Source organism: Odontesthes bonariensis, chromosome 2 (assembly GCF_027942865.1).
Source record: "Odontesthes bonariensis isolate fOdoBon6 chromosome 2, fOdoBon6.hap1, whole genome shotgun sequence".
Classification (NCBI taxonomy): domain Eukaryota; kingdom Metazoa; phylum Chordata; class Actinopteri; order Atheriniformes; family Atherinopsidae; genus Odontesthes; species Odontesthes bonariensis.
This window is the reverse complement of record NC_134507.1, coordinates 45,952,334-45,979,837: the sequence shown is the minus strand read 5'-3', so window position 1 is coordinate 45,979,837 and position 27,504 is coordinate 45,952,334. Positions and strand designations below refer to the sequence as shown.

Sequence of the window (27,504 nt, the reverse complement as noted above, 5' to 3'; positions counted from 1 at the left end):
CAGGGGGACAGCAGGAGGACAGCAGGAGGACAGCAGGGGGACAGTGTACAGCAGGGGGACAGCAGGGGGACAGTGTACAGCAGGTGTACAGCAGGGGGACAGCAGGAGGACAGCAGGAGGACAGCAGGAGGACAGCAGGGGGACAGCAGGAGGACAGCAGGGGGACAGCAGGGGGACAGCAGGAGGACAGCAAGGGGACAGCATGAGGACAGCAGGGGGACAGCAGGAGGACAGCAGGAGGACAGCAGGGGGACAGCAGGGGGACAGCAGGAGGACAGCAGGAGGACAGCAGGAGGACAGCAGGGGGACAGTGTACAGCAGGGGGACAGCAGGGGGACAGTGTACAGCAGGGGGACAGCAGGGGGACAGAAGGAGGACAGCAGGGGGACAGCAGGGGGACAGCAGGGGGACAGAAGGAGGACAGCAGGGGGACAGCAGGAGGACAGCAGGGGGACAGCAGGGGGACAGTGTACAGCAGGGGGACAGCAGGGGGACAGCAGGAGGACAGCAGGGGGACAACAGGGGGACAGTGTACAGCAGGGGGACAGCAGGGGGACAGTGTACAGCAGGAGGACAGCAGGGGGACAGCAGGGGGACAGCAGGAGGACAGCAGGAGGACAGCAGGGGGACAGCAGGAGGACAGCAGGGGGACAGAAGGAGGACAGCAGGGGGACAGCAGGAGGACAGCAGGGGGACAGCAGGAGGACAGCAGGGGGACAGAAGGAGGACAGCAGGGGGACAGCAGGAGGACAGTGTACAGCAGGAGGACAGCAGGAGGACAGCAGGGGGACAGCAGGAGGACAGCAGGAGGACAGCAGGGGGACAAGTGTACAGCAGGGGGACAGCAGGGGGACAGCAGGAGGACAGCAGGGGGACAACAGGAGGGCAGCAGGAGGACAGCAGGAGGACAGCAGGGGGACAGTAGGGGGACAGCAGGGGGACAGTGTACAGCAGGGGGACAGCAGGGGGACAGCAGGAGGACAGCAGGGGGACAGCAGGAGGACAGCAGGAGGACAGCAGGGGGACAGAAGGAGGACAGCAGGGGGACAGCAGGGGGACAGCAGGAGGACAGCAGGGGGACAGCAGGGGGACAGTGTACAGCAGGGGGACAGCAGGAGGACAGCAGGGAGACAGCAGGAGGACAGCAGGAGGACAGCAGGGGGACAGCAGGAGGACAGCAGGGGGACAGCAGGAGGACAGCAGGGGGACAGAAGGAGGACAGCAGGGGGACAGCAGGGGGACAGCAGGGGGACAGTGTACAGCAGGGGGACAGCAGGGGGACAGTGTACAGCAGGGGGACAGCAGGGGGACAGTGTACAGCAGGAGGACAGCAGGGGGACAGCAGGGGGACAGCAGGAGGACAGCAGGAGGACAGCAGGGGGACAGCAGGAGGACAGCAGGGGGACAGAAGGAGGACAGCAGGGGGACAGCAGGAGGACAGCAGGAGGACAGCAGGAGGACAGCAGGGGGACAGCAGGAGGACAGCAGGGGGACAGCAGGCGGACAGCAGGGGGACAGCAGGAGGACAGCAGGGGGACAGCAGGAGGACAGCAGGAGGACAGCAGGGGGACAGCAGGGGGACAGTGTACAGCAGGGGGACAGCAGGGGGACAGCAGGAGGACAGCAGGGGGACAGCAGGAGGACAGCAGGAGGACAGCAGGGGGACAGCAGGGGGACAGCAGGAGGACAGCAGGAGGACAGCAGGGGGACAGAAGGAGGACAGCAGGGGGACAGCAGGTGGACAGCAGGAGGACAGCAGGAGGACAGCAGGGGGACAGCAGGAGGACAGCAGGAGGACAGCAGGGGGACAGCAGGAGGACAGTGTACAGCAGGGGGACAGTGTACAACAGGGGGACAGCAGGGGGACAGCAGGGGGACAGCAGGAGGACAGCAGGGGGACAGCAGGAGGACAGTGTACAACAGGGGGACAGCAGGGGGACAGGAGGACAGCAGGGGGACAGCAGGGGGACAGCAGGAGGACAGCAGGAGGACAGCAGGGGGACAGCAGGAGGACAGCAGGGGGACAGCAGGGGGACAGCAGGGGGACAGTGTACAGCAGGAGGACAGCAGGGGGACAGCAGGGGGACAGGAGGACACCAGGGGGACAGCAGGAGGACACCAGGGGGACAGCAGGAGGACAGCAGGGGGACAGCAGGGGGACAGCAGGGGGACAGCAGGAGGACAGCTGGAGGACAGCAGGGGGACAGCAGGGGGACAGCAGGAGGACAGCAGGGGGACAGCAGGAGGACAGCAGAAGGACAGCAGGGGGACAGCAGGAGGACAGGAGGACAGCAGGGGGACAAGTGTACAGCAGGGGGACAGCAGGAGGACAGCAGGGGGACAAGTGTACAGCAGGGGGACAGCAGGAGGACAGCAGGAGGACAGCAGGGGGACAAGTGTACAGCAGGGGGACAGCAGGAGGACAGCAGGAGGACAGCAGGAGGACAGCAGGGGGACAGCAGGAGGACAGCAGGGGGACAGTGTACAGCAGGGGGACAGCAGGAGGACAGCAGGGGGACAACAGGGGGACAGCAGGGGGACAGCAGGAGGACAGCAGAAGGACAGCAGGAGGACAGCAGAAGGACAGCAGGGGGACAGCAGGGGGACAGCAGGAGGACAGCAGGGGGACAGCAGGGGGACAGCAGGGGGACAGCAGGAGGACAGTGTACAGCAGGGGGACAGCAGGGGGACAGCAGGAGGACAGCAGGGGGACAGCAGGAGGACAGGAGGACAGCAGGAGGACAGCAGGGGGACAGCAGGGGGACAAGTGTACAGCAGGGGGACAGCAGGAGGACAGCAGGGGGACAGCAGGGGGACAGTGTACAGCAGGAGGACAGCAGGGGGACAGCAGGGGGACAGCAGGGGGACAGCAGGGGGACAGCAGGAGAACAGCAGGGGGACAGCAGGGGGACAGCAGGGGGACAGCAGGAGGATAGCTAAGACGTTGAGGACAATCTGCTCCAGGGTGGTGGAACATGTGAGCGTATCTACCTTAGTCTGTGGCTGCTCCACTTTCAGGTCTGGAGGGTTGGCCAGCAGGTCTCTGGCCAGCTCCACTGCCAGCCGGCACGCCTCATTACTGTAGCCGTGGGCATGGAGGGCTTCAGCACAGGCAAACAGCACCTACACACACACACACACACACACACACACACACACACACACACACACAGGTTCCATGTCAGTCCACCTCCACGGCCGAGGTGCCCTTGAGCAAGGTACCCCCATGCTCCCGGGTGCTGTGAATGGCTGCCTACCGCTCCAGTGTGTGGTATCGGTCTCTATAGCCCCTTTCACACTGAGGAATAACCCGCGTTTAATCCGCGAATTTAGCGTGTCCGCTGTTGCGTTCACACTGCCGACCCGGGCTGCCGCGTCAACTCGACTCGCCTTTCGACCCGCGTCGGACCCTAGGTTTTTTGCCGAGCCGAGTTTGATGTGAAAGCGATTGACGCGGGTCGGACGTGGGCGTGGCGTGAGGAGTTTAAAAGACAGAATGGACAGCTGATTCAGAACAACAGCGACATGTGAGGACAAGTTTCACTCTGTTTTACATCAAGTTCGAGACATTTTTGAAGATGGCCAACTGGGGAGACAAGGAGGTCCGCGAGCTCCTCAGCCTCCGAGCAGAGGACGTTATTTTGAAAGATGGACCTCTGCTGGAAGGGCTGGCGAGAAAGATGGGAGAGCACGGTTTCCCACGCAGCAAGATGCAGGTGACCAACAAATTAAAGGCCATGAGGAAAAAGTTCCATGCTGTTAATGACCACAACGGCAGGAGTGGCAGAGGGCGATTGGACTGGCCATATTTTGACATGTGCCACGCCATCTGGGGAGGAAGCCACTCTGTATTTAACCCTACCTCTGACGCATGGCTTGTGTCTACGTCATTGTACACGCCCAGCATTTTATGCGTTTCGTGTGACGCTCTGCCACTAGGCCACGCCCCCTGAACTCGGCTTCAGGCAACACGGGTCACCTAACACGCCAAGCATTCACATTGCTCGACGCGGGTCGAAGGTGCAATTTGGACCCGCTAAGGTAGCGGGTCTCAGTGTGAAAGGGGCTTATGAGTATGAGTGTGTGACCCTGTGCATGTGCACGTGCATGTGCATGTGCATGTGGTCTTAATCTTAATCTTAAAATGCCATTCCAGTGCAACAATCAGGTTGTAAAGGTTTGAGTGGTGAGCTGGACAAAACAGAAAGTCTATTTAGTGTCTACCCGTGATGTTATTGGCTGAGAGTAGCCTCTGATCTATGTTATTACTATGGAACGGTTTACAGTGCATCCCAGCCCCTTTCCTTCCCTTGCGTTGCTTGCAGAAAGAAAACAGCGTGGGGCCCCTCCTTACCTCCATGCGGCCCTCTTGCTCCAGCGGTTTAATCCCAGCAAAGATGTCTGGCTCTTCCTCCTGGTGGCTGTCAGCCAGCTGTCTGTCTGCTCCCTCCTCTGAGGCAGCACTCAGGTAGTATACTTGATAATCATCTTCACCCACAGCTTCTCCCTCAGAGCCTCCGCCTTCAGCTCCTTGGTTAGCTGCCCCAGCTGCTCCTCCAGCAGATGCTGCCTCCCTGCGGCCCCGCAGAAGCTTGGCAGATGTTTGCGAGGTGCCAGATCTCCCCGTCACAGTGGAGGCGGAAGGCTGGGGACTGTCAGTTGAAGCTATGCTTTCATCCCTGTTCTGGACAGGTTCTACCTCCACCTCTGCTTCCTTCTCTGCAGTGCTGGGCATGTCCATCACAGCCACCGGGGTGTCTTTTGAAGGGAAGCAGGGTGGAGCGGGCTCTGCAGCAGCCAGTGCAGCTGAGACATGGCACACACGCTTGCTCTCAAAAGTCTTGCTCCCTCCGTTGCTGCTACTGTATTTAGATGAGTCTCTGAGCAGCGGGCTTGGAGAGGGCAGCATCTCTGGTGGTGGGGGAAGAAAATCAAAAGTGTTGCTGGCCTCAGCCCCCAGAGCCAGGTTGCAGCTGTCATCCAGGCTGAGCTCAGCCAGGTCCGGCTCCAAGGAGCTGTCCTCACTGCTGGTTCTCCGCTTGGCGCTGACATGCTTACAACCTAAACCTCCACTTCCTCCAGAACCCCCTACAGATGCCCCCTTTCCACTGCCCTGTGGGAGTTTTAGTTTGCCTCCAGAGGAGGGAGCTGGCCCTTTATACATGCACTTCCCTCCGTTGTCTTCCAGAGTCACAGAGACGTTTCCTCCCAGGCGGACCAGCATGGCTCCTCCCCCACTCAGTGACAGACCTTTCCTTTTGCTCACAACGCTCTCCTTTGGTCGCACGGCCGCTTCCTGTTGTGATGAGTGACAGCTTCCTCTTCCTTTATAGTCTCCACCAGCTCCACCCTCTGCTCTGCCACCTCCACCTGCCTCAGACGACTCCCCACCTGGAGCTTTGGCTCCTCTCTGGAGCTGCATCGCCCTTGGCCAGCAGAATGTGGCGCTCTTCTTGTCTGCATTGCAGTATGTGATGCCTTCCAGTGGGTAAGCCACCTCCCAATTGAAATAACACGACTCCACAGCTGGCTTGAAGCCCTGAAAAAGTTTATCCAGAGACTTGCGATGTTGTCCCCGCTTTACTATCTCTATAACTTTCAAGTGCCACTGCTTAAGCTGGCTGGCCAGTTCCAACCGCCTGGAAGAGAACATAAGCAGCCTTCATTTTCAATACGTGGTCCAATAAAACTATAGTGTTGATGTTAGCACATTTCTCACAGTTTAACATGTCCATAATCTATATAAAGTTCTGACCTGCATGGGCTCATAGTGGGGTCGAGCACTGCCAGCCTCCACAGAACAACCATCTCATCACACATGCTGGCACAGGCGTGAGCTGCTACCTCCGACTGGCCATTGCTGCGGCCCGTGTGGCCACTGGCACTACTGTGGGACGCAGATGTGCGAACACTGTACCACCAGCTGATGATCTGGAAACACAGGGGGCACAGTCACACTGCTGCCCTTCCAACAGGCAGAGGACCCCTCCTCCACATCTACAGCCAACACAACAGCTGGACTGAGACTTGGGTCACGTCTCAAAGAACAGTTGATATTTGTCCATCCTAATACCAGCACCAACATCAAAGAAAAATTCAGTTCCACTTTCATTTAAACAAATTTGGGTGGAAATTCATTTCAGGTACAAAAATCTATACAATCAGACAAACACTAAACTATTTGACAAGCAGCAGTTCTGTAATATCCCAGCGAAGTGAAAGTGTTTATAAGGGCAACAGACAGGCCCACTCAGGACTCAGAACATGGAAAAGATATTTAAGGATGGGTCACCTGCTTCTGGGAGGTTTGGGAGAGCGTTTGGAGAGAAAAAAAGTTGCAGAGAGGGTTAAAGGAAATGTTGGAGAAAGAGTTGGGGGAAAAGAATTGGACGAAAAGTTGATGGAGCTTTGGAGAAAGAGTTGGTGAATGAGTTCGAGGAAGAGATGAACTGCTAGGTGCAGAAGGAGTTGGAGAAGTTTGGACAAAGAAATGGAGGAATTGAAAAAAAGGTTCAAAAAAAGAAAAGATCGTTTTCTAAAATCTAACAGTAGTTGGTTGGTTGTTTGCACTTCTCCAAACTGTAGCATCTAAATGAGGCCTCACACTTGCACATGCACTTTTGGGAGATTGGAAAACACTGAGGTTCGGTCTAAAAATATTATGAAAGGATGTAGTTAGTCTTGTTGGGACATTAAACCTTGCAAACTAGATTTGTATTTTCATTTTGATCAGGAAAACTACATGCTGTCATACAGAAGAACTGATCCAAAGGAAAGAACCTTTTCTTGGAAACAGTTCCAAGCTGTTGCAGAAAGACTGTTTTTTCATTTGCTTTAACACAGTTCTCCCTTGGCTCCTCTCCTCAGCCTCTTTCTCAGTTTATACTGGCTTAGACTAAAAGGGATGAGGAGCAAAGTAAAATGTGTCCATTAAGTTCAAATGGTGCTCTAGAATCCTGCCACACTAATGGCAGGCGTCTGCAGCAACTCTGGCCATATCGGGCCTTTCTCTGCATCTTCCTCAGATTGTGGAACCAGTTTCTTTTCTGCAAAAACACTGATATTTAAAACATTTGTTCCACACTGGCTTGGATTCTGTGATGCTGGAATGATTTCTGCTGCTAGGTCTGGCATCTTTAAAAGATATATATTTGTACATCTGTTGTGATAATTATCCATGGCAACGGGAAAGCTGTTAACATGTGGGAGCAGCTGATTGAGCTTTCCAAAGCTAAAGTAGCTCCATGAATGAGTCCCCAGGTTCCAGGTGAAGAGGACACATCTCAAATGGAGACAAAGGAAGAGGAAGTAGAAACCATCTCTTCCCTCGATTATCATGTGGAATATGAAACAAATGGCAAACAGAATGGAGGAGCTTGGAGCACTCAGAGGGACACGGTGGGAATATTGGGACTGCAGTATTATGCCTTCCACTGAGACATGATGTGTGCTGATTGCATAGCTGACTGCGTCATCCTCCAAATGTCCCCGTGAAGGAGAGGATCTGTCCCCGAGACAACCAGCTGTCAGCCATGAGATTCCATCTAAATGATCTACCCAAAGAGTTCCCCGTGCTCCCTGCCCACGCTGCCTGTGACATCATCAGCCAGGTCCCTGCCAGGTTCCAAACAAAACTCCAGCGTAACCATGGTGATCTTTGGAGGTGTCAACAACATCGTCTCTGCTGCACTTCCAACCTTTCAAAACCTTCTTTTTCCCCCATTTTCCTAATGCACTGACTTTATGAACGTATTCATATTTTATTCATTTTTATGTTTTTATTATTTTTTACCAATATGTTTTTTCTGCCACAAAATAATATTTGATAAAGAATCATTCCATTCAGTTCAATGCAAAAATGCTTGCAAGTGGAAATGAATTAAAGCAAGCTATCCCTCAAAGAAAAGATCACAAGGTCACTCAAATTGGTGGTGCTTCTCCTTTTTCAAATGTCCCATAATAACCCAGGTGACGCTGAGTGAAGGCTGGAGCTCAGGCTGGAGCTCAGGCTGGAGCTCAGGCTGGAGCTCAGGCTGGAGCTCAGGCTGGAGCTCAGGCTGGAGCTCAGGCTGGAGCTCAGGCTGGAGCTCAGGCTGGAGCTCAGGCTGGAGCTCAGGCTGGAGCTCAGGCTGGAGCTCAGGCTGGAGCTCAGGCTGGAGCTCAGGCGCTTACCTGCTCATAGTTAAGGCACTGTTCAGTGAGGATCTCCAGCAGCGGGGCAGCATTGCTGTCTCGTCTCTTAAACATCTCCCTTACAATGGACAGAAGGTTCCAGATGCCCTCGGGCTCCCGGCCCCTTAGAGGGCGCAGCAAACACGCCCACTCAGCAGCTGCTGGTGGCTCAGTGGATGAGAGGTACATGGAGTTCACATCACTGGAATAAAACAAAAGGTAAAACAGACGCTTCAATCAGGAGCAGTTCCATAATGAGATACAAACTAAATGTCTAGCTATTCTTTGTGTTTGAGTTAGTTTCTGGGTCTCTGAAGCTCTGCAGCACATGTGTGTATGCTATGTTTGGCTTTACAAAGGCAGCACCAGCTGAGCAAAAGCTATTCTTTCAGCCATGCCCCTTATATTTGGGTAAATCTGTAATATCACCACAAGAGTAGATAGCAGTATATGGGCAAGTAGGAATAAAACAGCCCTCAGTCTCACTGGTTGGGAGGTCTGCAGATGAATGTGTAAACAGGAAGATAATATATGTACAGACATGTTCCCCTCAACACATTCCAGCACACCTGCTGTGTAAAAGGACTCCTTAAAGGGTCTAACCCTGAAACACGTTTGAGATCTGAGGAGATCTGAGGAGATCTGAGGAGAAGTGAGGAGATCTGAGGAGATCTGAGGATTCTTCTCCTCACATATAAAGCTCTTAATGACCGAGCTCCATCATATCTTAAAGATCTCATTGTAAGATATTTTCCTAACAGAGCACTTCGTTCCCAAACTGCAGGTTTACTTGAGGTTCCCAGAGTTTCTAAAAGTAGAATGGGAGGCAGAGCCTTCAGTTATCAGGCCCCTCTCTGTGGAACCAGCTGCCAGTTTGGGAGGCAGAGCCTTCAGTTATCAGGCCCCTCTCTGTGGAACCAGCTGCCAGTTTGGGAGGCAGAGCCTTCAGTTATCAGGCCCCTCTCTGTGGAACCAGCTGCCAGTTTGGGAAAGCAGAGCCTTCAGTTATCAGGCCCCTCTCTGTGGAACCAGCTGCCAGTTTGGGAGGCAGAGCCTTCAGTTATCAGGCCCCTCTCTGTGGAACCAGCTGCCAGTTTGGGAGGCTGAGCCCTCAGTTATCAGGCCCCTCTCTGTGGAACCAGCTGCCAGTTTGGGAGGCAGAGCCTTCAGTTATCAGGCCCCTCTCTGTGGAACCAGCGGCCAGTTTGGGAGGCAGAGCCTTCAGTTATCAGGCCCCCTCTCTGTGGAACCAGCTGCCAGTTTGGGAGGCAGAGCCTTCAGTTATCAGGCCCCTCTCTGTGGAACCAGCTGCCAGTTTGGGAAAGCAGAGCCTTCAGTTATCAGGCCCCTCTCTGTGGAACCAGCTGCCAGTTTGGGAGGCAGAGCCTTCAGTTATCAGGCCCCTCTCTGTGGAACCAGCGGCCAGTTTGGGAGGCAGAGCCTTCAGTTATCAGGCCCCTCTCTGTGGAACCAGCGGCCAGTTTGGGAGGCAGAGCCTTCAGTTATCAGGCCCCTCTCTGTGGAACCAGCTGCCAGTTTGGGAGGCAGAGCCTTCAGTTATCAGGCCCCTCTCTGTGGAACCAGCTGCCAGTTTGGGAGGCAGAGCCTTCAGTTATCAGGCCCCTCTCTGTGGAACCAGCTGCCAGTTTGGGAGGCAGAGCCTTCAGTTATCAGGCCCCTCTCTGTGGAACCAGCTGCCAGTTTGGGAGGCAGAGCCCTCAGTTATCAGGCCCCTCTCTGTGGAACCAGCTGCCAGTTTGGGAGGCAGAGCCTTCAGTTATCAGGCCCCTCTCTGTGGAACCAGCGGCCAGTTTGGGAGGCAGAGCCTTCAGTTATCAGGCCCCTCTCTGTGGAACCAGCGGCCAGTTTGGGAGGCAGAGCCTTCAGTTATCAGGTCCCTCTCTGTGGAACCAGCTGCCAGTTTGGGAGGCAGAGCCTTCAGTTATCAGGCCCCTCTCTGTGGAACCAGCTGCCAGTTTGGGAGGCAGAGCCCTCAGTTATCAGGCCCCTCTCTGTGGAACCAGCTGCCAGTTTGGGAGGCAGAGCCTTCAGTTATCAGGCCCCTCTCTGTGGAACCAGCTGCCAGTTTGGGAGGCTGAGCCCTCAGTTATCAGGCCCCTCTCTGTGGAACCAGCTGCCAGTTTGGGAGGCAGAGCCTTCAGTTATCAGGCCCGTCTCTGTGGAACCAGCGGCCAGTTTGGGAGGCAGAGCCTTCAGTTATCAGGCCCCTCTTTGTGGAACCAGCTGCCAGTTTGGGAGGCAGAGCCTTCAGTTATCAGGCCCCTCTCTGTGGAACCAGCTGCCAGTTTGGGAGGCAGAGCCTTCAGTTATCAGGCCCCTCTCTGTGGAACCAGCTGCCAGTTTGGGAGGCAGAGCCTTCAGTTATCAGCCCCCTCTCTGTGGAACCAGCTGCCAGTTTGGGAGGCAGAGCCTTCAGTTATCAGGCCCCTCTGTGGAACCAGCTGCCAGTTTGGGAGGCAGAGCCTTCAGTTATCAGGCCCCTCTCTTGTGGAATAAGCTGCCAGTAAATGTCCGGGAAGCAGACACCCTTTCCACTTTTAAGACCAGGCTTAAAACTTTCCTTTCTGATAAAGCTTATAGTTAGGGATGGCTCAGGTGATCCTGAAACATCCCATAATTAAGCTGCTATAGGCCTAGCCTGCTGGGGGGCCTCATCTGTCGCACCTTTCCTCTCTTTATGTATATGTGACATTATTGTGGTCATTAACTCGTGTTTCCCCGTTCCAACAGATATCCTTTGAATGGTGTTACAGTGCCGCCAACCCCCCCCCCTCTTTCTGTCGTCTCAAACCCCAGCTGGTGGAGGCGGATGGCCACCCTTCCTGAGTCTGGTTCTGCCAGAGGTTTCTTCCTGTTCAAAGGGAGTCGTTTCTCTCCACAGTCGCCTCAGGCACGCTCAGGACGGGAGATTGGACTGAAGACAAGTTTCAGTGCAATCTGTTGGTTTCCTTAGCTAGGAAACTGTTTTTGAATTGGCTCTATATGAACGAATTGGATTATTTTATGAATAATTATGATTACAATTAATTTAATTCCAATTGGCTTGAATTGGACTTTATTATCTAAGTGCCTTGAGATCACATTTGTTGTATTTGGCGCTATATAAAAAAAAAAAATTAAAAAAAGAGAGGAGATCTGAGGAGAGAGAAGTGAGGAGATCTGAGGGGAAGTGAGTACCTGAAGACGACAGGTGAGGGCCCACAGAACTTATGCAGAGTCTTTTTGATGTTGTCGCTGAGGGTGGACTCATCCAGATACCAGGTGCTCTGGTCAGATGCTGAAGGGCCGGCCGTCGGGTCTATAGAGACACACACACACACACACAGAGTTATGACAGTGCTACGCACACTATGCTAACAGTCCCAGCAGTAAACTCCTGTCAGCACTGTTTGAGTGTTAGCACGGTGTGGGGGCTGCTGTTTACTGCAGACCCCACAGACACTTACACTGTGCTCAGCCTGTCTGTGTGCTCACATATCAGTCTTACCTGACTGTTCATTAATCACCGTCAGTCAGATAAGAACCATGTTTAAGTTAGTGTTCATTCAAACTAACCCTTTCCCAAAAAGAAGCTTCCCTCTACAGGCATTTGTCAGTAGAGGGTTTCATTGGTGGTAGGTTTAAACTGCAGTGAGCGTTGTTTGGTGTATCTAACACCCCATTCCCCATTCACTAAAAGGAAGTGAGCTGAGACTATCAGAAGGTCTACATGACAGCAGCTCAAGTTTGTTCTCCTAGTATGTTGGGAAGAATCCTGAATCGAACCTGGAGCTCCACACACAGTGTTGATGGCCGTAGACTGAGAGGACAGCAACTCATCCAGCAGCCGCTGGGCTGTCGGTAAGATCTGGAGACACACAACAGTATGTACATCAAGTTAGTTATCAAGGAAGTGGCCTAAGCAGTGAACTGGGGTGTTACCACAGCTGCTTCATCAGCCAATTATTTCCAGCCACTGAAGTTCAGCTGGAGCCACAGGGTGTGTTAATGATGGATCTCTGACTGGAACCTCCCACAAGTCCTCAGCTGATGGAAATCAAGTGACTGACCAAACCAATTATTCACAGCATTATCATCTTTATAAAAGCTATCCTGCTCTGTTCATGGGATTACTGTCGTTCTTAACATGAAACCACTGCTGGGGAACATCAGCTGGGGAACCACAGCTGGGGAACCACTGCTGGGGAACCACTGCTGGGGAACCACTGCTGGGGAACCACAGCTGGGGAACCTCTGCTGGGGAACCACAGCTGGGGAACCACTGCTGGGGAACCACAGCTGGGGAACCTCTGCTGGGGAACCACTGCTGGGGAACATCAGCTGGGGAACCACTGCTGGGGAACCTCTGCTGGGGAACCACAGGTGGGGAACCACAGGTGGGGAACCAGAGGTGGGGAACCACAGCTGGGGAACCACAGGTGGGGAACCACAGGTGGGGAACCTCTGCTGGGGAACCTCTGCTGGGGAACCTCTGCTGGGGAACCACAGGTGGGGAACCTCTGCTGGGGAACCACAGGTGGGGAACCACAGGTGGGGAACCACTGCTGGGGAACCTCTGCTGGGGAACCACTGCTGGGGAACCTCTGCTGGGGAACCACAGGTGGGGAACCACAGCTGGGGAACCACAGCTGGGGAACAAAAGCTGGGGAACCACAGGTGGGGACCCTCTGCTGGGGAACCTCTGCTGGGGAACCTCAGCTGGGGAACCACTGTTGGGGAACCACTGCTGGGGAACCACTGTTGGGGAACCACAGCTGGGGAACCACAGCTGGGGAACCACAGCTGGGGAACCTCTGCTGGGGAACCACAGCTGGGGAACCACAGCTGGGGAACCACAGCTGGGGAACCTCTGCTGGGGAACCTCTGCTGGGGAACCACAGCTGGGGAACCACAGGTGGGGAACCACAGGTGGGGAACCACTGCTGGGGAACCTCTGCTGGGGAACCACAGCTGGGGAACCACAGCTGGGGAACCTCTGCTGGGGAACCACTGCTGGGGAACCTCTGCTGGGGAACCTCTGCTGGTGAACCTCTGCTGGGGAACCTCTGCTGGGGAACCACAGCTGGGGAACCACAGCTGGGGAACCACAGCTGGGGAACCACAGCTGGGGAACCACTGCTGGGGAACCTCTGCTGGGGAACCTCTGCTGGGGAACCACAGCTGGGGAACCACAGGTGGGGAACCTCTGCTGGGGAACCTCTGCTGGGGAACCACTGCTGGGGAACCTCTGCTGGGGAACCACAGGTGGGGAACCAAAGCTGGGGAACCACTGCTGGGGAACCACTGCTGGGGAACCACAGCTGGGGAACCACAGCTGGGGAACCTCTGCTGGGGAACCACAGCTGGGGAACCTCTGCTGGGGAACCACTGCTGGGGAACATCAGCTGGGGAACCACTGCTGGGGAACCTCTGCTGGGGAACCACAGCTGGGGAACCACAGCTGGGGAACCTCTGCTGGGGAACCACTGCTGGGGAACCTCTGCTGGGGAACCTCTGCTGGTGAACCTCTGCTGGGGAACCTCTGCTGGGGAACCACAGCTGGGGAACCACAGCTGGGGAACCACAGCTGGGGAACCACTGCTGGGGAACCTCTGCTGGGGAACCACAGCTGGGGAACCACAGCTGGGGAACCACAGGTGGGGAACCTCTAGTGGGGAACCTCTGCTGGGGAACCACAGCTGGGGAACCTCAGCTGGGGAACCTCTGCTGGGGAACCTCTGCTGGGGAACCACTGCTGGGGAACCTCTGCTGGGGAACCACAGGTGGGGAACCAAAGCTGGGGAACCACTGCTGGGGAACCACTGCTGGGGAACCACAGCTGGGGAACCACAGCTGGGGAACCTCTGCTGGGGAACCACAGCTGGGGAACCTCTGCTGGGGAACCACTGCTGGGGAACATCAGCTGGGGAACCACTGCTGGGGAACCTCTGCTGGGGAACCACAGCTGGGGAACCACAGCTGGGGAACCACAGCTGGGGAACCACAGGTGGGGAACCACAGCTGGGGAACCTCTGCTGGGGAACCACAGGTGGGGAACCACAGGTGGGGAACCTCTGCTGGGGAACCTCTGCTGGGGAACCACTGCTGGGGAACCAATGCTGGGGAACCTCTGCTGCGGAACCACAGCTGGGGAACCACAGCTGGGGAACCACTGCTGGGGAACCTCTGCTGGGGAACCACTGCTGGGGAACCACAGCTGGGGAACCACTGCTGGGGAACCACAGCTGGGGAACCTCTGCTGGGGAACCACAGGTGGGGAACCACAGGTGAGGAACCACAGCTGGGGAACCACAGGTGGGGAACCACAGGTGGGGAACCACAGCTGGGGAACCTCTGCTGGGGAACCACAGGTGGGGAACCACAGGTGGGGAACCACAGGTGGGGAACCTCTGCTGGGGAACCTCTGCTGGGGAACCACAGCTGGGGAACCACAGCTGGGGAACCTCAGCTGGGGAACCACTGCTGGGGAACCACTGCTGGGGAACCTCAGCTGGGGAACCACTGCTGGGGAACCACAGCTGGGGAACCACTGCTGGGGAACCACTGCTGGGGAACCACAGCTGGGGAACCACAGCTGGGGAACCACAGCTGGGGAACCTCTGCTGGGGAACCACAGGTGGGGAACCACTGCTGGGGAACCACAGGTGGGGAACCTCTGCTGGGGAACGACAGCTGGGGAACCACAGGTGGGGAACCTCTGCTGGGGAACCACAGGTGGGGAACCACAGGTGGGGAACCTCTGCTGGGGAACCACAGCTGGGGAACCACAGCTGGGGAACCTCTGCTGGGGAACCACAGCTGGGGAACCTCTGCTGGGGAACCACAGGTGGGGAACCACAGGTGGGGAACCACAGGTGGGGAAACTCTGCTGGGGAACGACAGGTGGGGAACCACAGCTGGGGAACCACTGCTGGGGAACCACAGGTGGGGAACCTCTGCTGGGGAACCACAGGTGGGGAATCACAGCTGGGGAACCTCTGCTGGGGAACCACAGGTGGGGAACCACAGCTGGGGAACCACAGGTGGGGAACCACAGGTGGGGAACCACAGGTGGGGAACCACAGCTGAGGAACCTCTGCTGGGGAACCACAGCTGGGGAACCTCTGCTGGGGAACCACTGCTGGGGAACCACAGGTGGGGAACCACAGGTGGGGAACCACAGGTGGGGAACCTCTGCTGGGGAACCTCTGCTGGGGAACCACAGCTGGGGAACCTCAGCTGGGGAACCTCAGCTGGGGAACCACTGCTGGGGAACCTCTGCTGGGGAACCACAGGTGGGGAACCAAAGCTGGGGAACCACTGCTGGGGAACCACTGCTGGGGAACCACAGCTGGGGAACCACAGCTGGGGAACCTCTGCTGGGGAACCACAGCTGGGGAACCTCTGCTGGGGAACCACTGCTGGGGAACATCAGCTGGGGAACCACTGCTGGGGAACCTCTGCTGGGGAACCACAGCTGGGGAACCTCTGCTGGGGAACCACAGCTGGGGAACCACAGCTGGGGAACCACAGCTGGGGAACCTCTGCTAGGGAACCACAGGTGGGGAACCACAGCTGGGGAACCTCTGCTGGGGAACCACTGCTGGGGAACCACAGGTGGGGAACCTCTGCTGGGGAACCACAGCTGGGGAACCACAGGTGGGGAACCTCTGCTGGGGAACCACAGCTGGGGAACCACAGCTGGGGAACCACTGCTGGGGAACCTCTGCTGGGGAACCACTGCTGGGGAACCACAGGTGGGGAACCTCTGCTGGGGAACCACAGCTGGGGAACCACAGGTGGGGAACCTCTGCTGGGGAACCACAGCTGGGGAACCACAGCTGGGGAACCACTGCTGGGGAACCACTGCTGGGGAACAACAGCTGGGGAACCACTGCTGGGGAACCACAGCTGGGGAACCTCTGCTGGGGAACCACAGCTGGGGAACCACAGGTGGGGAACCACAGCTGGGGAACCACAGGTGGGGAACCACAGCTGGGGAACCTCTGCTGGGGAACCACAGGTGGGGAACCACAGGTGGGGAACCTCTGCTGGGGAACCTCTGCTGGGGAACCACAGCTGGGGAACCACAGCTGGGGAACCACAGCTGGGGAACCACAGCTGGGGAACCTCTGCTGGGGAACCTCAGCTGGGGAACCACTGCTGGGGAACCACTGCTGGGGAACCACAGCTGGGGAACCACAGCTGGGGAACCACTGCTGGGGAACCACAGCTGGGGAACCTCTGCTGGGGAACCACAGCTGGGGAACCACTGCTGGGGAACCACAGCTGGGGAACCTCTGCTGGGGAACGACAGCTGGGGAACCACAGGTGGGGAACCTCTGCTGGGGAACCACAGGTGGGGAACCTCTGCTGGGGAACCACAGCTGGGGAACCACAGCTGGGGAACCTCTGCTGGGGAACCACTGCTGGGGAACCACAGCTGGGGAACCTCTGCTGGGGAACCACAGCAGGGGAACCACAGGTGGGGAACCACAGCTGGGGAACCACTGCTAGGGAACCACAGCTGGGGAACCACAGCTGGGGAACCACAGATGGGGAACCACAGGTGGGGAACCACAGCTGGGGAACCACTGCTGGGGAACCTCAGCTGGGGAACCTAAGCTGGGGAACCTAAGCTGGGGAACCTCTGCTGGGGAACCTCTGCTGGGGAAGCTCAGCTGGGGAACCACTGCTGGGGAACCTCTGCTGGGGAACCACAGCTGGGGAACCACAGGTGGGGAACCACAGGTGGGGAACCTCAGCTGGGGAACCACAGCTGGGGAACCACAGCTGGGGAACCACAGGTGGAGAACCACAGGTGGGGAACCTCTGCTGGGGAACCACAGCTGGGGAACCACAGCTGGGGAACCACTGCTGGGGAACCACAGCTGGGGAACCTCAGCTGGGGAACCTCTGCTGGGGAACCTCTGCTGGGGAACCACTGCTGGGGAACCTCTGCTGGGGAACCTCAGCTGGGGAACCACAGCTGGGGAACCTCAGCTGGGGAACCTCTGCTGGGGAACCTCTGCTGGGGAACCTCTGCTGGGGAACCACAGCTGGGGAACCACAGCTGGGGAACCACAGCTGGGGAACCTCTGCTGGGGAACCACAGGTGGGGAACCACTGCTGGGGAACCACAGGTGGGGAACCTCTGCTGGGGAACGACAGCTGGGGAACCACAGGTGGGGAACCTCTTCTGGGGAACCACAGGTGGGGAACCACAGGTGGGGAACCTCTGCTGGGGAACCACAGCTGGGGAACCACAGCTGGGGAACCACAGCTGGGGAACCACAGGTGGGGAACCACAGGTGGGGAACCTCTGCTGGGGAACCACAGGTGGGGAACCACAGCTGGGGAACCACAGCTGGGGAACCACTGCTGGGGAACCACAGGTGGGGAACCTCTGCTGGGGAACCACAGGTGGGGAACCACAGCTGGGGAACCACAGCTGGGGAACCACAGGTGGGGAACCACAGGTGGGGAACCACAGGTGGGGAACCTCTGCTGGGGAACCACAGGTGGGGAACCACAGGTGGGGAACCACAGCTGGGGAACCTCTGCTGGGGAACCACAGGTGGGGAACCACAGCTGGGGAACCTCTGCTGGGGAACCACAGCTGGGGAACCACAGCTGGGGAACCTCTGCTGGGGAACCACAGCTGGGGAACCTCTGCTGGGGAACCACAGGTGGGGAACCTCTGCTGGGGAACCACAGGTGGGGAACCACAGCTGGGGAACCACAGGTGGGGAACCACTGCTGGGGAACCACAGGTGGGGAACCACAGGTGGGGAACCACAGCTGGGGAACCACAGCTGGGGAACCACTGCTGGGGAACCACAGCTGGGGAACCACAGCTGGGGAACCACTGCTGGGGAACCTCTGCTGGGGAACCACAGCTGGGGAACCAGAGCTGGGGAACCAGAGCTGGGGAACCTCTGCTGGGGAACCACAGCTGGGGAACCACTGCTGGGGAACCACTGCTGGGGAACCTCTGCTGGGGAACCTCAGCTGGGGAACCTCAGCTGGGGAACCACTGCTGGGGAACCTCTGCTGGGGATCCACAGCTGGGGAACCACAGCTGGGGAACCACAGCTGGGGAACCACAGGTGGGGAACCACAGGTGGGGAACCACAGGTGGGGAACCTCAGCTGGGGAACCACAGCTGGGAAACCACTGCTGGGGAACCTCAGCTGGGGAACCTCAGCTGGGGAACCACTGCTGGGGAACCTCAGCTGGGGAACCTCAGCTGGGGAACCTCAGCTGGGGAACCACAGCTGGGGAACCACAGGTGGGGAACCACTGCCTGGGAACCACAGCTGGGGAACCTCTGCTGGGGAACCTCTGCTGGAGAACCACAGCTGGGGAATCACAGCTGGGGAACCACTGCTGGGGAACCACAGCTGGGGAACCTCTGCTGGGGAACCACAGCTGGGGAACCACAGGTGGGGAACCTCTGCTGGGGAACCACAGCTGGGGAACCACAGCTGGGGAACCTCTGCTGGGGAACCACAGCTGGGGAACCTCTGCTGGGGAACCTCTGCTGGGGAACCACAGCTGGGGAACCTCTGCTGGGGAACCACAGGTGGGGAACCTCTGCTGGGGAACCACAGGTGGGGAACCACAGCTGGGGAACCTCTGCTGGGGAACCACAGCTGGGGAACCACAGGTGGGGAACCTCTGCTGGGGAACCACAGGTGGGGAACCACAGCTGGGGAACCACAGGTGGGGAACCACTGCTGGGGAACCACAGGTGGGGAACCACAGGTGGGGAACCTCTGCTGGGGAACCACAGCTGGGGAACCACAGGTGGGGAACCACAGCTGGGGAACCACTGCTGGGGAACCACAAGTGGGGAACCACAGCTGGGGAACCACAGCTGGGGAATCACAGGTGGGGAACCACAGCTGGGGAACCACAGCTGGGGAACCACAGGTGGGGAACCACAGGTGGGGAACCACAGGTGGGGAACCTCAGCTGGGGAACCACAGCTGGGAAACCACTGCTGGGGAACCTCAGCTGGGGAACCTCAGCTGGGGAACCACTGCTGGGGAACCTCAGCTGGGGAACCTCAGCTGGGGAACCTCAGCTGGGGAACCACAGCTGGGGAACCACAGCTGGGGAACCACTGCCTGGGAACCACAGCTGGGGAACCTCTGCTGGGGAACCTCTGCTTGAGAACCACAGCTGGGGAACCACAGCTGGGGAACCACTGCTGGGGAACCACAGCTGGGGAACCTCTGCTGGGGAACCACAGCTGGGGAACCACAGGTGGGGAACCTCTGCTGGGGAACCACAGCTGGGGAACCACAGCTGGGGAACCTCTGCTGGGGAACCACAGCTGGGGAACCTCTGCTGGGGAACCTCTGCTGGGGAACCTCTGCTGGGGAACCACTGCTGGGGAACCTCTGCTGGGGAACCACAGGTGGGGAACCACAGCTGGGGAACCACAGGTGGGGAACCACTGCTGGGGAACCACAGGTGGGGAACCACAGCTGGGGAACCTCTGCTGGGGAACCACAGCTGGGGAACCACTGCTGGGGAACCTCTGCTGGGGAACCACAGGTGGGGAACCACAGCTGGGGAACCACAGGTGGGGAACCACTGCTGGGGAACCACAGGTGGGGAACCACAGCTGGGGAACCACAGCTGGGGAACCACTGCTGGGGAACCACAAGTGGGGAACCACAGCTGGGGAACCACAGCTGGGGAATCACAGGTGGGGAACCACAGCTGGGGAACCACAGCTGGGGAATCACAGGTGGGGAACCTCTGCTGGGGAACCACAGCTGGGGAACCACAGCTGGGGAACCTCTGCTGGGGAACCACAGCTGGGGAACCACTGCTGGGGAACCACTGCTGGGGAACCTCAGCTGGGGAACCACTGCTGGGGAACCTCTGCTGGGGAACCACAGGTGGGGAACCTCTGCTGGGGAACCACAGCTGGGGAACCACAGCTGGGGAACCTCTGCTGGGGAACCTCTGCTGGGGAACCACAGGTGGGGAACCTCTGCTGGGGAACCACAGGTGGGGAACCACAGCTGGGGAACCACAGGTGGGGAACCACTGCTGGGGAACCACAGCTGGGGAACCACAGGTGGGGAACCTCTGCTGGGGAACCACAGCTGGGGAACCACAGCTGGGGAACCACAGGTGGGGAACCACAGCTGGGGAACCACAGGTGGGGAACCACAGCTGGGGAACCACTGCTGGGGAACCACAAGTGGGGAACCTCTGCTGGGGAACCACAGCTGGGGAACCTCTGCTGGGGAACCACAGCTGGGGAACCACAGCTGGGGAACCTCTGCTGGGGAACCACAGCTGGGGAACCACTGCTGGGGAACCTCAGCTGGGGAACCACTGCTGGGGAACCTCTGCTGGGGAACTACTGCTGGGGAACCTCTGCTGGGGAACCTCAGCTGGGGAACCTCAGCTGGGGAACCACTGCTGGGGAACCTCTGCTGGGGATCCACAGCTGGGGAACCACAGCTGGGGAACCACAGGTGGGGAACCACAGGTGGGGAACCACAGCTGGGGAACCACAGGTGGGGAACCTCAGCTGGGGAACCACAGCTGGGGAACCACAGCTGGGGAACCACAGCTGGGGAACCTCAGCTGGGGAACCACAGGTGGGGAACCACAGCTGGGGAACCACAGGTGGGAAACCACTGCTGGGGAACCTCAGCTGGGGAACCTCAGCTGGGGAACCACTGCTGGGGAACCTCAGCTGGGGAACCTCAGCTGGGGAACCACAGGTGGGGAACCACTGCTGGGGAACCACAGCTGGGGAACCTCTGCTGGGGAACCTCTGCTGGAGAACCACAGCTGGGGAACCACAGCTGGGGAACCTCTGCTGGGGAACCACAGCTGAGGAACCACAGCTGGGGAACCTCTGCTGGGGAACCACAGCTGGGGAACCACAGCTGGGGAACCTCTGCTGGGGAACCTCTGCTGGGGAACCACAGCTGGGGAACCACAGCTGGGGAACCACAGGTGGGGAACCACAGCTGGGGAACCTCTGCTGGGGAACCACAGCTGGGGAACCACAGCTGGGGAACCTCTGCTGGGGAACCTCTGCTGGGGAACCACAGCTGGGGAACCACTGCTGGGGAACCACAGGTGGGGAACCACAGCTGGGGAACCTCTGCTGGGGAACCACAGCTGGGGAACCACAGCTGGGGAACCTCTGCTGGGGAACCACAGGTGGGGAACCACAGGTGGGGAACCACAGCTGGGGAACCACTGCTGGGGAACCACAGCTGGGGAACCACTGCTGGGGAACCACAGGTGGGGAACCACAGCTGGGGAACCTCTGCTGGGGAACCACAGATCACACTGTGCTGGGCACAATCACAGCATTTCTAAAGGGCATCAGGTCCACATTCCATTCAGCTAGCTCAGTTGTTTTCATGGGTTCAGGGCCTTGATTGTTTTCACTCAAACCAAGATTTTAGTTATCAGACCAACATCTTTTCATCAAATAGTCCAAACGTCTTTCACAAAAGAGAACCACAGCAGTTCCAGCAGGTCAAAAAGTCCCTTGTGGGGACAGTTGGACCCAAAGCAGACCCACCTCAGCTGTAGGGGGCAATGGAACAACTTGGACAGGAAGTGGATGTTACCTGTTGAGGCAGCTCGCTGATGAGGTACTGGGCAAACTTCTGGAGCTGGTCCCTCTGCAGCCTGGACAAAGATTCAGAGACCGGAGCCCTCAGACAAACTGCCGATGCCTGCTCAATCAAGCACACACACACATATCACACACACAAAAACAGCATAAAATAACATTTCAAAACACTACAATGAGAAGTATTTTTGAAAACTTTAGCTCAAAATAAGATTACTGAAACTTTAGAGTGAAAATACCGCCTTTCTCCCATGAAGACACCACAAGAACAGAAAGCCACTGTGCACACCATCAACTAGCCCAGCTCCCCAGCTAACTGAAGGATTAGCCCAGTCACTGTTTAACTGTTCAACTGTTTAACTGTTTAACTGTTTAACAGAGGAGACCACATCACTAAGAGGCTGTTCAACGGCTGGCAAAATGATCTAAATCACCACGTTTGGAGAGCTTTTTTATTTTGTAAAAAAAATCCATTTTAATAAGTTTTATTAAATTAAACATACTTTAAAAGGTTTAAAATTGTTTTGTTTTTTTTTCAGAAAAAATGATAGTATCAAAAAAAGTAGTGATAAAAGAATCAGCTCCTCTGTGTTTCCTGCCAGGTTGAATTCTTTTCCAATGAAAACAACATTCCTCATCAGTCAGGTTCCATCTTTCTTGTGCAGCAGCTGACGGATCAGCTGGGCAGGGTGGAGCCGTGTCAGGAACCTGAGATCCCGACTGTTTGCTGGCCATGTCACTGAGCTGATGTGTCCTTCCTGAAGAAAAGTTTGAACCCTCTTTGCTCTGTGGAGAGATGCATCATCATCCTCCTGAAAAATGAGCGTCCCCAAAGCTTCTATGGACTGCTGGAATGAGAGAAGTGTCCAGAAAGTCAGAGTGCACGTGTGCATCTCCTGCAGAGGTAATGGCTGCCATCTCCTCTGCTGCTTTAGCTGCCATCAGCCCCACATCATCACTGATGGTGGAGATGTGCTGCTTCTCTGCAGACCCTCATCTTTCTGTCTTTGATTGGAGCAAAGTAAAGTGGTGATTCATCTCTGAGTCTCCCTTCCATCCAAGCTTCCACAGTCCATGGCTGCTTCCCCTCGGCCCCTGGGACCCGCTTCCCCTGGGCCCCCTGGGACCCGCTTCCCCTCAGCCCCCCATGTCTTGCATCTGCTTTCTTCCTGCTTCCCTCGGCCGAGGGCTCACAAACATGGACTCCTGTTTCTGTCCGTTTGCTTTTCATGTCTTTGATGAACATTTTCTCTTTTCAGACATGGACCTTTCTGTCCCGACTCTTTGACGTGTTCCTCGGTCCAGCCGCTCTGCTGCCCAACAACAACCTTCCCATTTGCTTTGTTCTGGCTCCAGATTTCAGACTGGGAACATCCAACATGTTCTGAGTTGAATGAAGGAGCTTTCTAAGCCTTTGCACTGTTCCCACTGACAGCTCTCTCTTTACATATTTACACTAGGTGCAGTGCAGTGTTTCTATCTGTAAAAAAAAAATGAAGAAAAAGTTTTTCTGCTAGGTTTTACAGAAGCAGAATGCTCAGCTATCAAACAAAAGGTTTTGTGACATATCTGTGTTTTGTTTACTTTTCTACAAAATAAAAAAGCCTCCAAGTTTGGTGATTGCATCATTCATGCTGGGGATGTTTTTCCATTATTATGTTGTGGAGCTTTTTGGGGGGGGTTTAATTCACATTGTTGCATTGCTGAGTAAAAATACATGTCTTCAACTTAGTCTGACCAACCATCCAAATAATTCAGGTATATAGACACAAGCTCACATTGTGGATTCTGAAGAGGCACAGCGCCACCACATGGGCACACCATTTGGCCCCTGCCCCACAGGTACAGCTGCAGGAAGTGATGCGGCAGCGATCAAACATGACTGCCACATTGTAGGCTCCTTTTGACTGACCGGACTGACTGGAAACTACTGTAGCACTGAGATGGAAGCCTGGAAGAAGAGACAGTTACATACATGGGGAGAGTCACATAAACATCCAACACAATCAGAATCTGATCGGAAAGCCATTTTCAATATGCTACTGACCGAATGGCTGAAATAATGGAGGTGACTGGAGGGTAACATACGCTGTACAAAGTTACAACTTAAAGGGGAAGTTGGGTGTTTTTTAAAGCTGGACCTTATTTCTGGCATAAAATACCTTCATCTACTCTCCGATAACAGTTTGGTGAAAGTCTGCGTCCTTCGGAAGATATTTAGATCCCTCGAGATCTGCTTATATCCATATAACAGAGAGAACAGGGCAGAGACAATACAGCCTCTGAATAAGGCTTTATCTGTCTTTATTTCACCAACACTTTAAGACCAATGAATGAATGAACGAACGCGTACTGTTGCACTGTTAGCTCAGAGCTGCCGTGTTGTTGTTATTGGGGGGCTAGCAGGGGCTTCCTACACACGCGTCTTGTGGGATGACGTCGCCGCCGCGCGCCGCTGCAGCACAGTCGGCTAACTTCACACAGAGTTTGCTGCTGGTAGCCAGAGTATACGGATGAGGAGCTCCTGGAAAGTAGGATGCAGAAGCAGAGAGAGGAGCAGCTGGCCAGAGAACAGACTGCCAGCCCATGCTAACTGGACCATGTTTACCTATGCCAAAAGAGGAGGAATGCCTTTGTTGCTCAGAGTGGGATTTGAGGCCATGACACACACGTCTGGATATCTCTAGAAATGACTGTCTCACAAGACAGATAAGCCTTATTCAGAGGCTGTAGTGTCTCTGCCCTGTTCTCTCTGTTATATGGATATATGCAGCTCTCCAGTGATCTAAATATCTTCCGAAGAACGCAGACTTTCACCAAACTGTTATCGGAGAGTAGATGAAGGTATTTTATGACAGAAATTAGGTCCAGCTTTTAAAAAAACGAACTTCACCTTCAATGTGACCATCAAACCTGGGGTAGGTAAAAAGTGCCTCCACCTACCAATCTGAAGAGGGTCTTTGACAGCTCTAATTCTATAGAGCTGTTCTCCACGCTGGAACTCATCTGGACTCCCATTGGCCAGGCAGGAATATAACCTGCAGCAGCAGTGTGAAACAAACTCAGATTTTAGGCCAACACTCAGATTGATGAGTAAAAGATGAGGAAGGATATGAGAACAAAATAAAGAGAGCCAAGTTAGGAAGTGAAAAACAAAGGTCCCTGTAGCTGCAGCTCTGTGCAAATGTTGAGGACCTACAGAACAACACATGTTGGAATCATACCGACAATGATCAGCTTAAAATGAACAGACAGAAAAAGGTGAGCAAATAAGCAGTTTGTGATATGTGTGCAGCTTCAGTCCAGGCTCAGATACACTTCTTTCTGAAATCCAGAAAGAAATCGTTTTATTCTTGGTTTGTTTTGAGGGGGTTTCTACTAAACACACAAGATGCACTGAGAAGGCAAGTCATAGGCAGTAATAGAGCTGTTGCACTCCCAGTCATCTTTCCATGCCTTTTTACAGTCAAACCACTTCTAGATATGAAACTGGCCAGTCAAATACTACCACAAAGTACAACTTTAATAAGAAATCTTAAAAAGTCGGTAATAAATCTGTGGTGGTACAGGTCACTGTAGCATGTAAAACAATAAGTGTCCTTCTTATACACTTTCTTTGGTCTGAAGGTGTTGGTGGAAGAAAATCATGTAACTGAAACAGCTTTTATTGGTGGAGTTAAAGTTATGTGTAGAACCCTTTTCATGAATCTATTGAAACTGGAGAGTTAGGGCGCTTTCACACCATGGTATGAAGAAGCCTAGTGATGAGGCATGAATTAAGAAGAAGCTATATATTTACAACATTTCACCCTCATTTTTACGCACGTCCAACAGAGTCAGACTGATGTCCCTAAATGAGACAGAAAAGCACCAGGGGGTCATCTGTGACAAACACATTCGGCTGCCACCAGATGAATGGAAATTCAGTGCAGTGTGAAAGGAGCTTTAGAGTCATGGAGTCAGTAACTGGTAAACGGTAGTTGAAAGCTGGGCTGTAGAAAAGGTCAGTGGTCAGTAACCCCTGACCCAATAGAAACGGTCAAATAAATTTCCATAAGTTCTGTGAACAACTCTAATAAAGTATGTTTTCTTTCTTTAGACTATTATGAAAGACTACATTTGCTCATCTTTGGTTCTGTTCATCTCATACACTTCTAAAAGTCTGTTAGAGGTGACATTGATGGGAAAAAAAATATCTTCTTTCTGTTCCTGGGAGCATATTTTAGGGTGTCTGATAGGGGTGGGGGAAAATATCGATACAGTGACATATCACGATATTTCGCGTGGCGATATTGTATCTATTCAGAGACACCAAATACCGATATTTTGGTCACATACACATAAAAAAATAAACTCTGTATTATGCACCAAAATAAAATCAATTGCTGCTTTAGTCCACTAAATGGTGCTAACCGTTCACTGTCTGGTGAGCTCAGCACAGCGAAGCGCGGCTCTTGTGAGATCTGGCTGGCACGTGGTAGGTCATAGGTGATCCCAGCACAGCAACATGTAGGAAGGAGAACTGATAAATGCGCCATCAAAATTTAAGTCAAATGTCTGGACTTATTTTGGACTTTTGAACAAAGAGGGAAAGAAAGACATTGACATGACACATGCAATCTGCAGGGACTGTCGTGCCAAAGTGAAATACTCCGGGAACACAACTAACATGAGAGTTCACCTCCCCCGCTACCACCCAAACCAAACCAACCAACCGACACTGGACCCTCTGAGATTAGCAAAGCTACCTTCACATTCTGAGCGTGCAAGGAAGTTAACTCAGTCCATTGTTTACTTCATGGTGAAAGACTTCCGTCCATTCAGCGTGGTGGAAAATGCCGGGTTTTGCAACATGTTAAAGACGCTTGAGCCCAGGAGGGTGATTACGTCTCGCCGTTTCTTTGCTGAGACGGCTGTGCCTAAACTCTACCGAGGAACTAAGCTTGAAGTGGAAGAATCCTTGAGAACAGCAGGAAGGGTTGCATTAACTAGTGACGCTTTGACGTCGAGGTCAGTGGACTCGTACATGACTGTAACATCGCACCACATCACAGAGGACTGCAGTCTCATGTAGCCGACTCCAAACATCGCAGACCTCCTGCGAAATGCAGCAGAAGAATGGGGTATTACAGACACAAACTTGGTTGTTATAACAGACAGCACTTCTATGTGTGTCGCCATTCAGTTAGCGGGATACGTCCATGTTAAGTGTTTTGCCCACACACTTAATCTGGCATCACAGCGGGCATTAAAGCTGCCAACAGTAGCCAGGCTTAGGGCGAGAGTGCGGCGCATCACTGCCTTTTTCAACAGAAGCATGGTGGCAAACCATGCTGCAGCTTCCGAGCCACAAACTCAAAACTGACGTAACCACGTGATGGAATAGTGCATACGAAAGGCTTCTGAGGTTTCTTGAACAACAGCCTGCAGTTTGTGCAGCCCTGTTGTCTCCCGAAGTGAGAAGGAGTGGCAGTGAAATCTTCACTTTGAATGAGACGGACATCCCGCACGCAGAAGAAATTGACTAGACTGAAATACAAACAGTTACGTTGGTCAGGTAAAGAGGACACTTTCTATTGTACTTTTGTAGTTGGGAAAAGACAGACATGTTTTATTTTTCTATTCAGTTTTAACTGAGTGTTTGCACTTGTTGAATGAGCTGTCCATTTTGTTGGAATAAATATTTGAAGTAAGATGAATTGACT

At 55.1% G+C, this 27,504-nt stretch overlaps 1 protein-coding gene across 1 annotated transcript in view; it reads right to left on the bottom strand.

Moving 5' to 3' along the window:
* zswim8 (zinc finger, SWIM-type containing 8) overlaps window positions 1–27,504 on the bottom strand; it is a 119,111-nt gene that overhangs the window by 42,147 nt on the left and 49,460 nt on the right. Inside the window, exons 3-11 of the mRNA XM_075482563.1 lie at window positions 24,743–24,837; window positions 23,578–23,750; window positions 21,795–21,902; window positions 11,959–12,040; window positions 11,371–11,491; window positions 8,173–8,374; window positions 5,756–5,931; window positions 4,355–5,639; window positions 2,992–3,123 (exon numbers count right to left, since the gene is read on the bottom strand). Coding sequence (XP_075338678.1) covers window positions 2,992–3,123; window positions 4,355–5,639; window positions 5,756–5,931; window positions 8,173–8,374; window positions 11,371–11,491; window positions 11,959–12,040; window positions 21,795–21,902; window positions 23,578–23,750; window positions 24,743–24,837 — 2,374 coding nt within the window. The remainder of the gene's footprint in view (window positions 1–2,991; window positions 3,124–4,354; window positions 5,640–5,755; window positions 5,932–8,172; window positions 8,375–11,370; window positions 11,492–11,958; window positions 12,041–21,794; window positions 21,903–23,577; window positions 23,751–24,742; window positions 24,838–27,504) is intronic.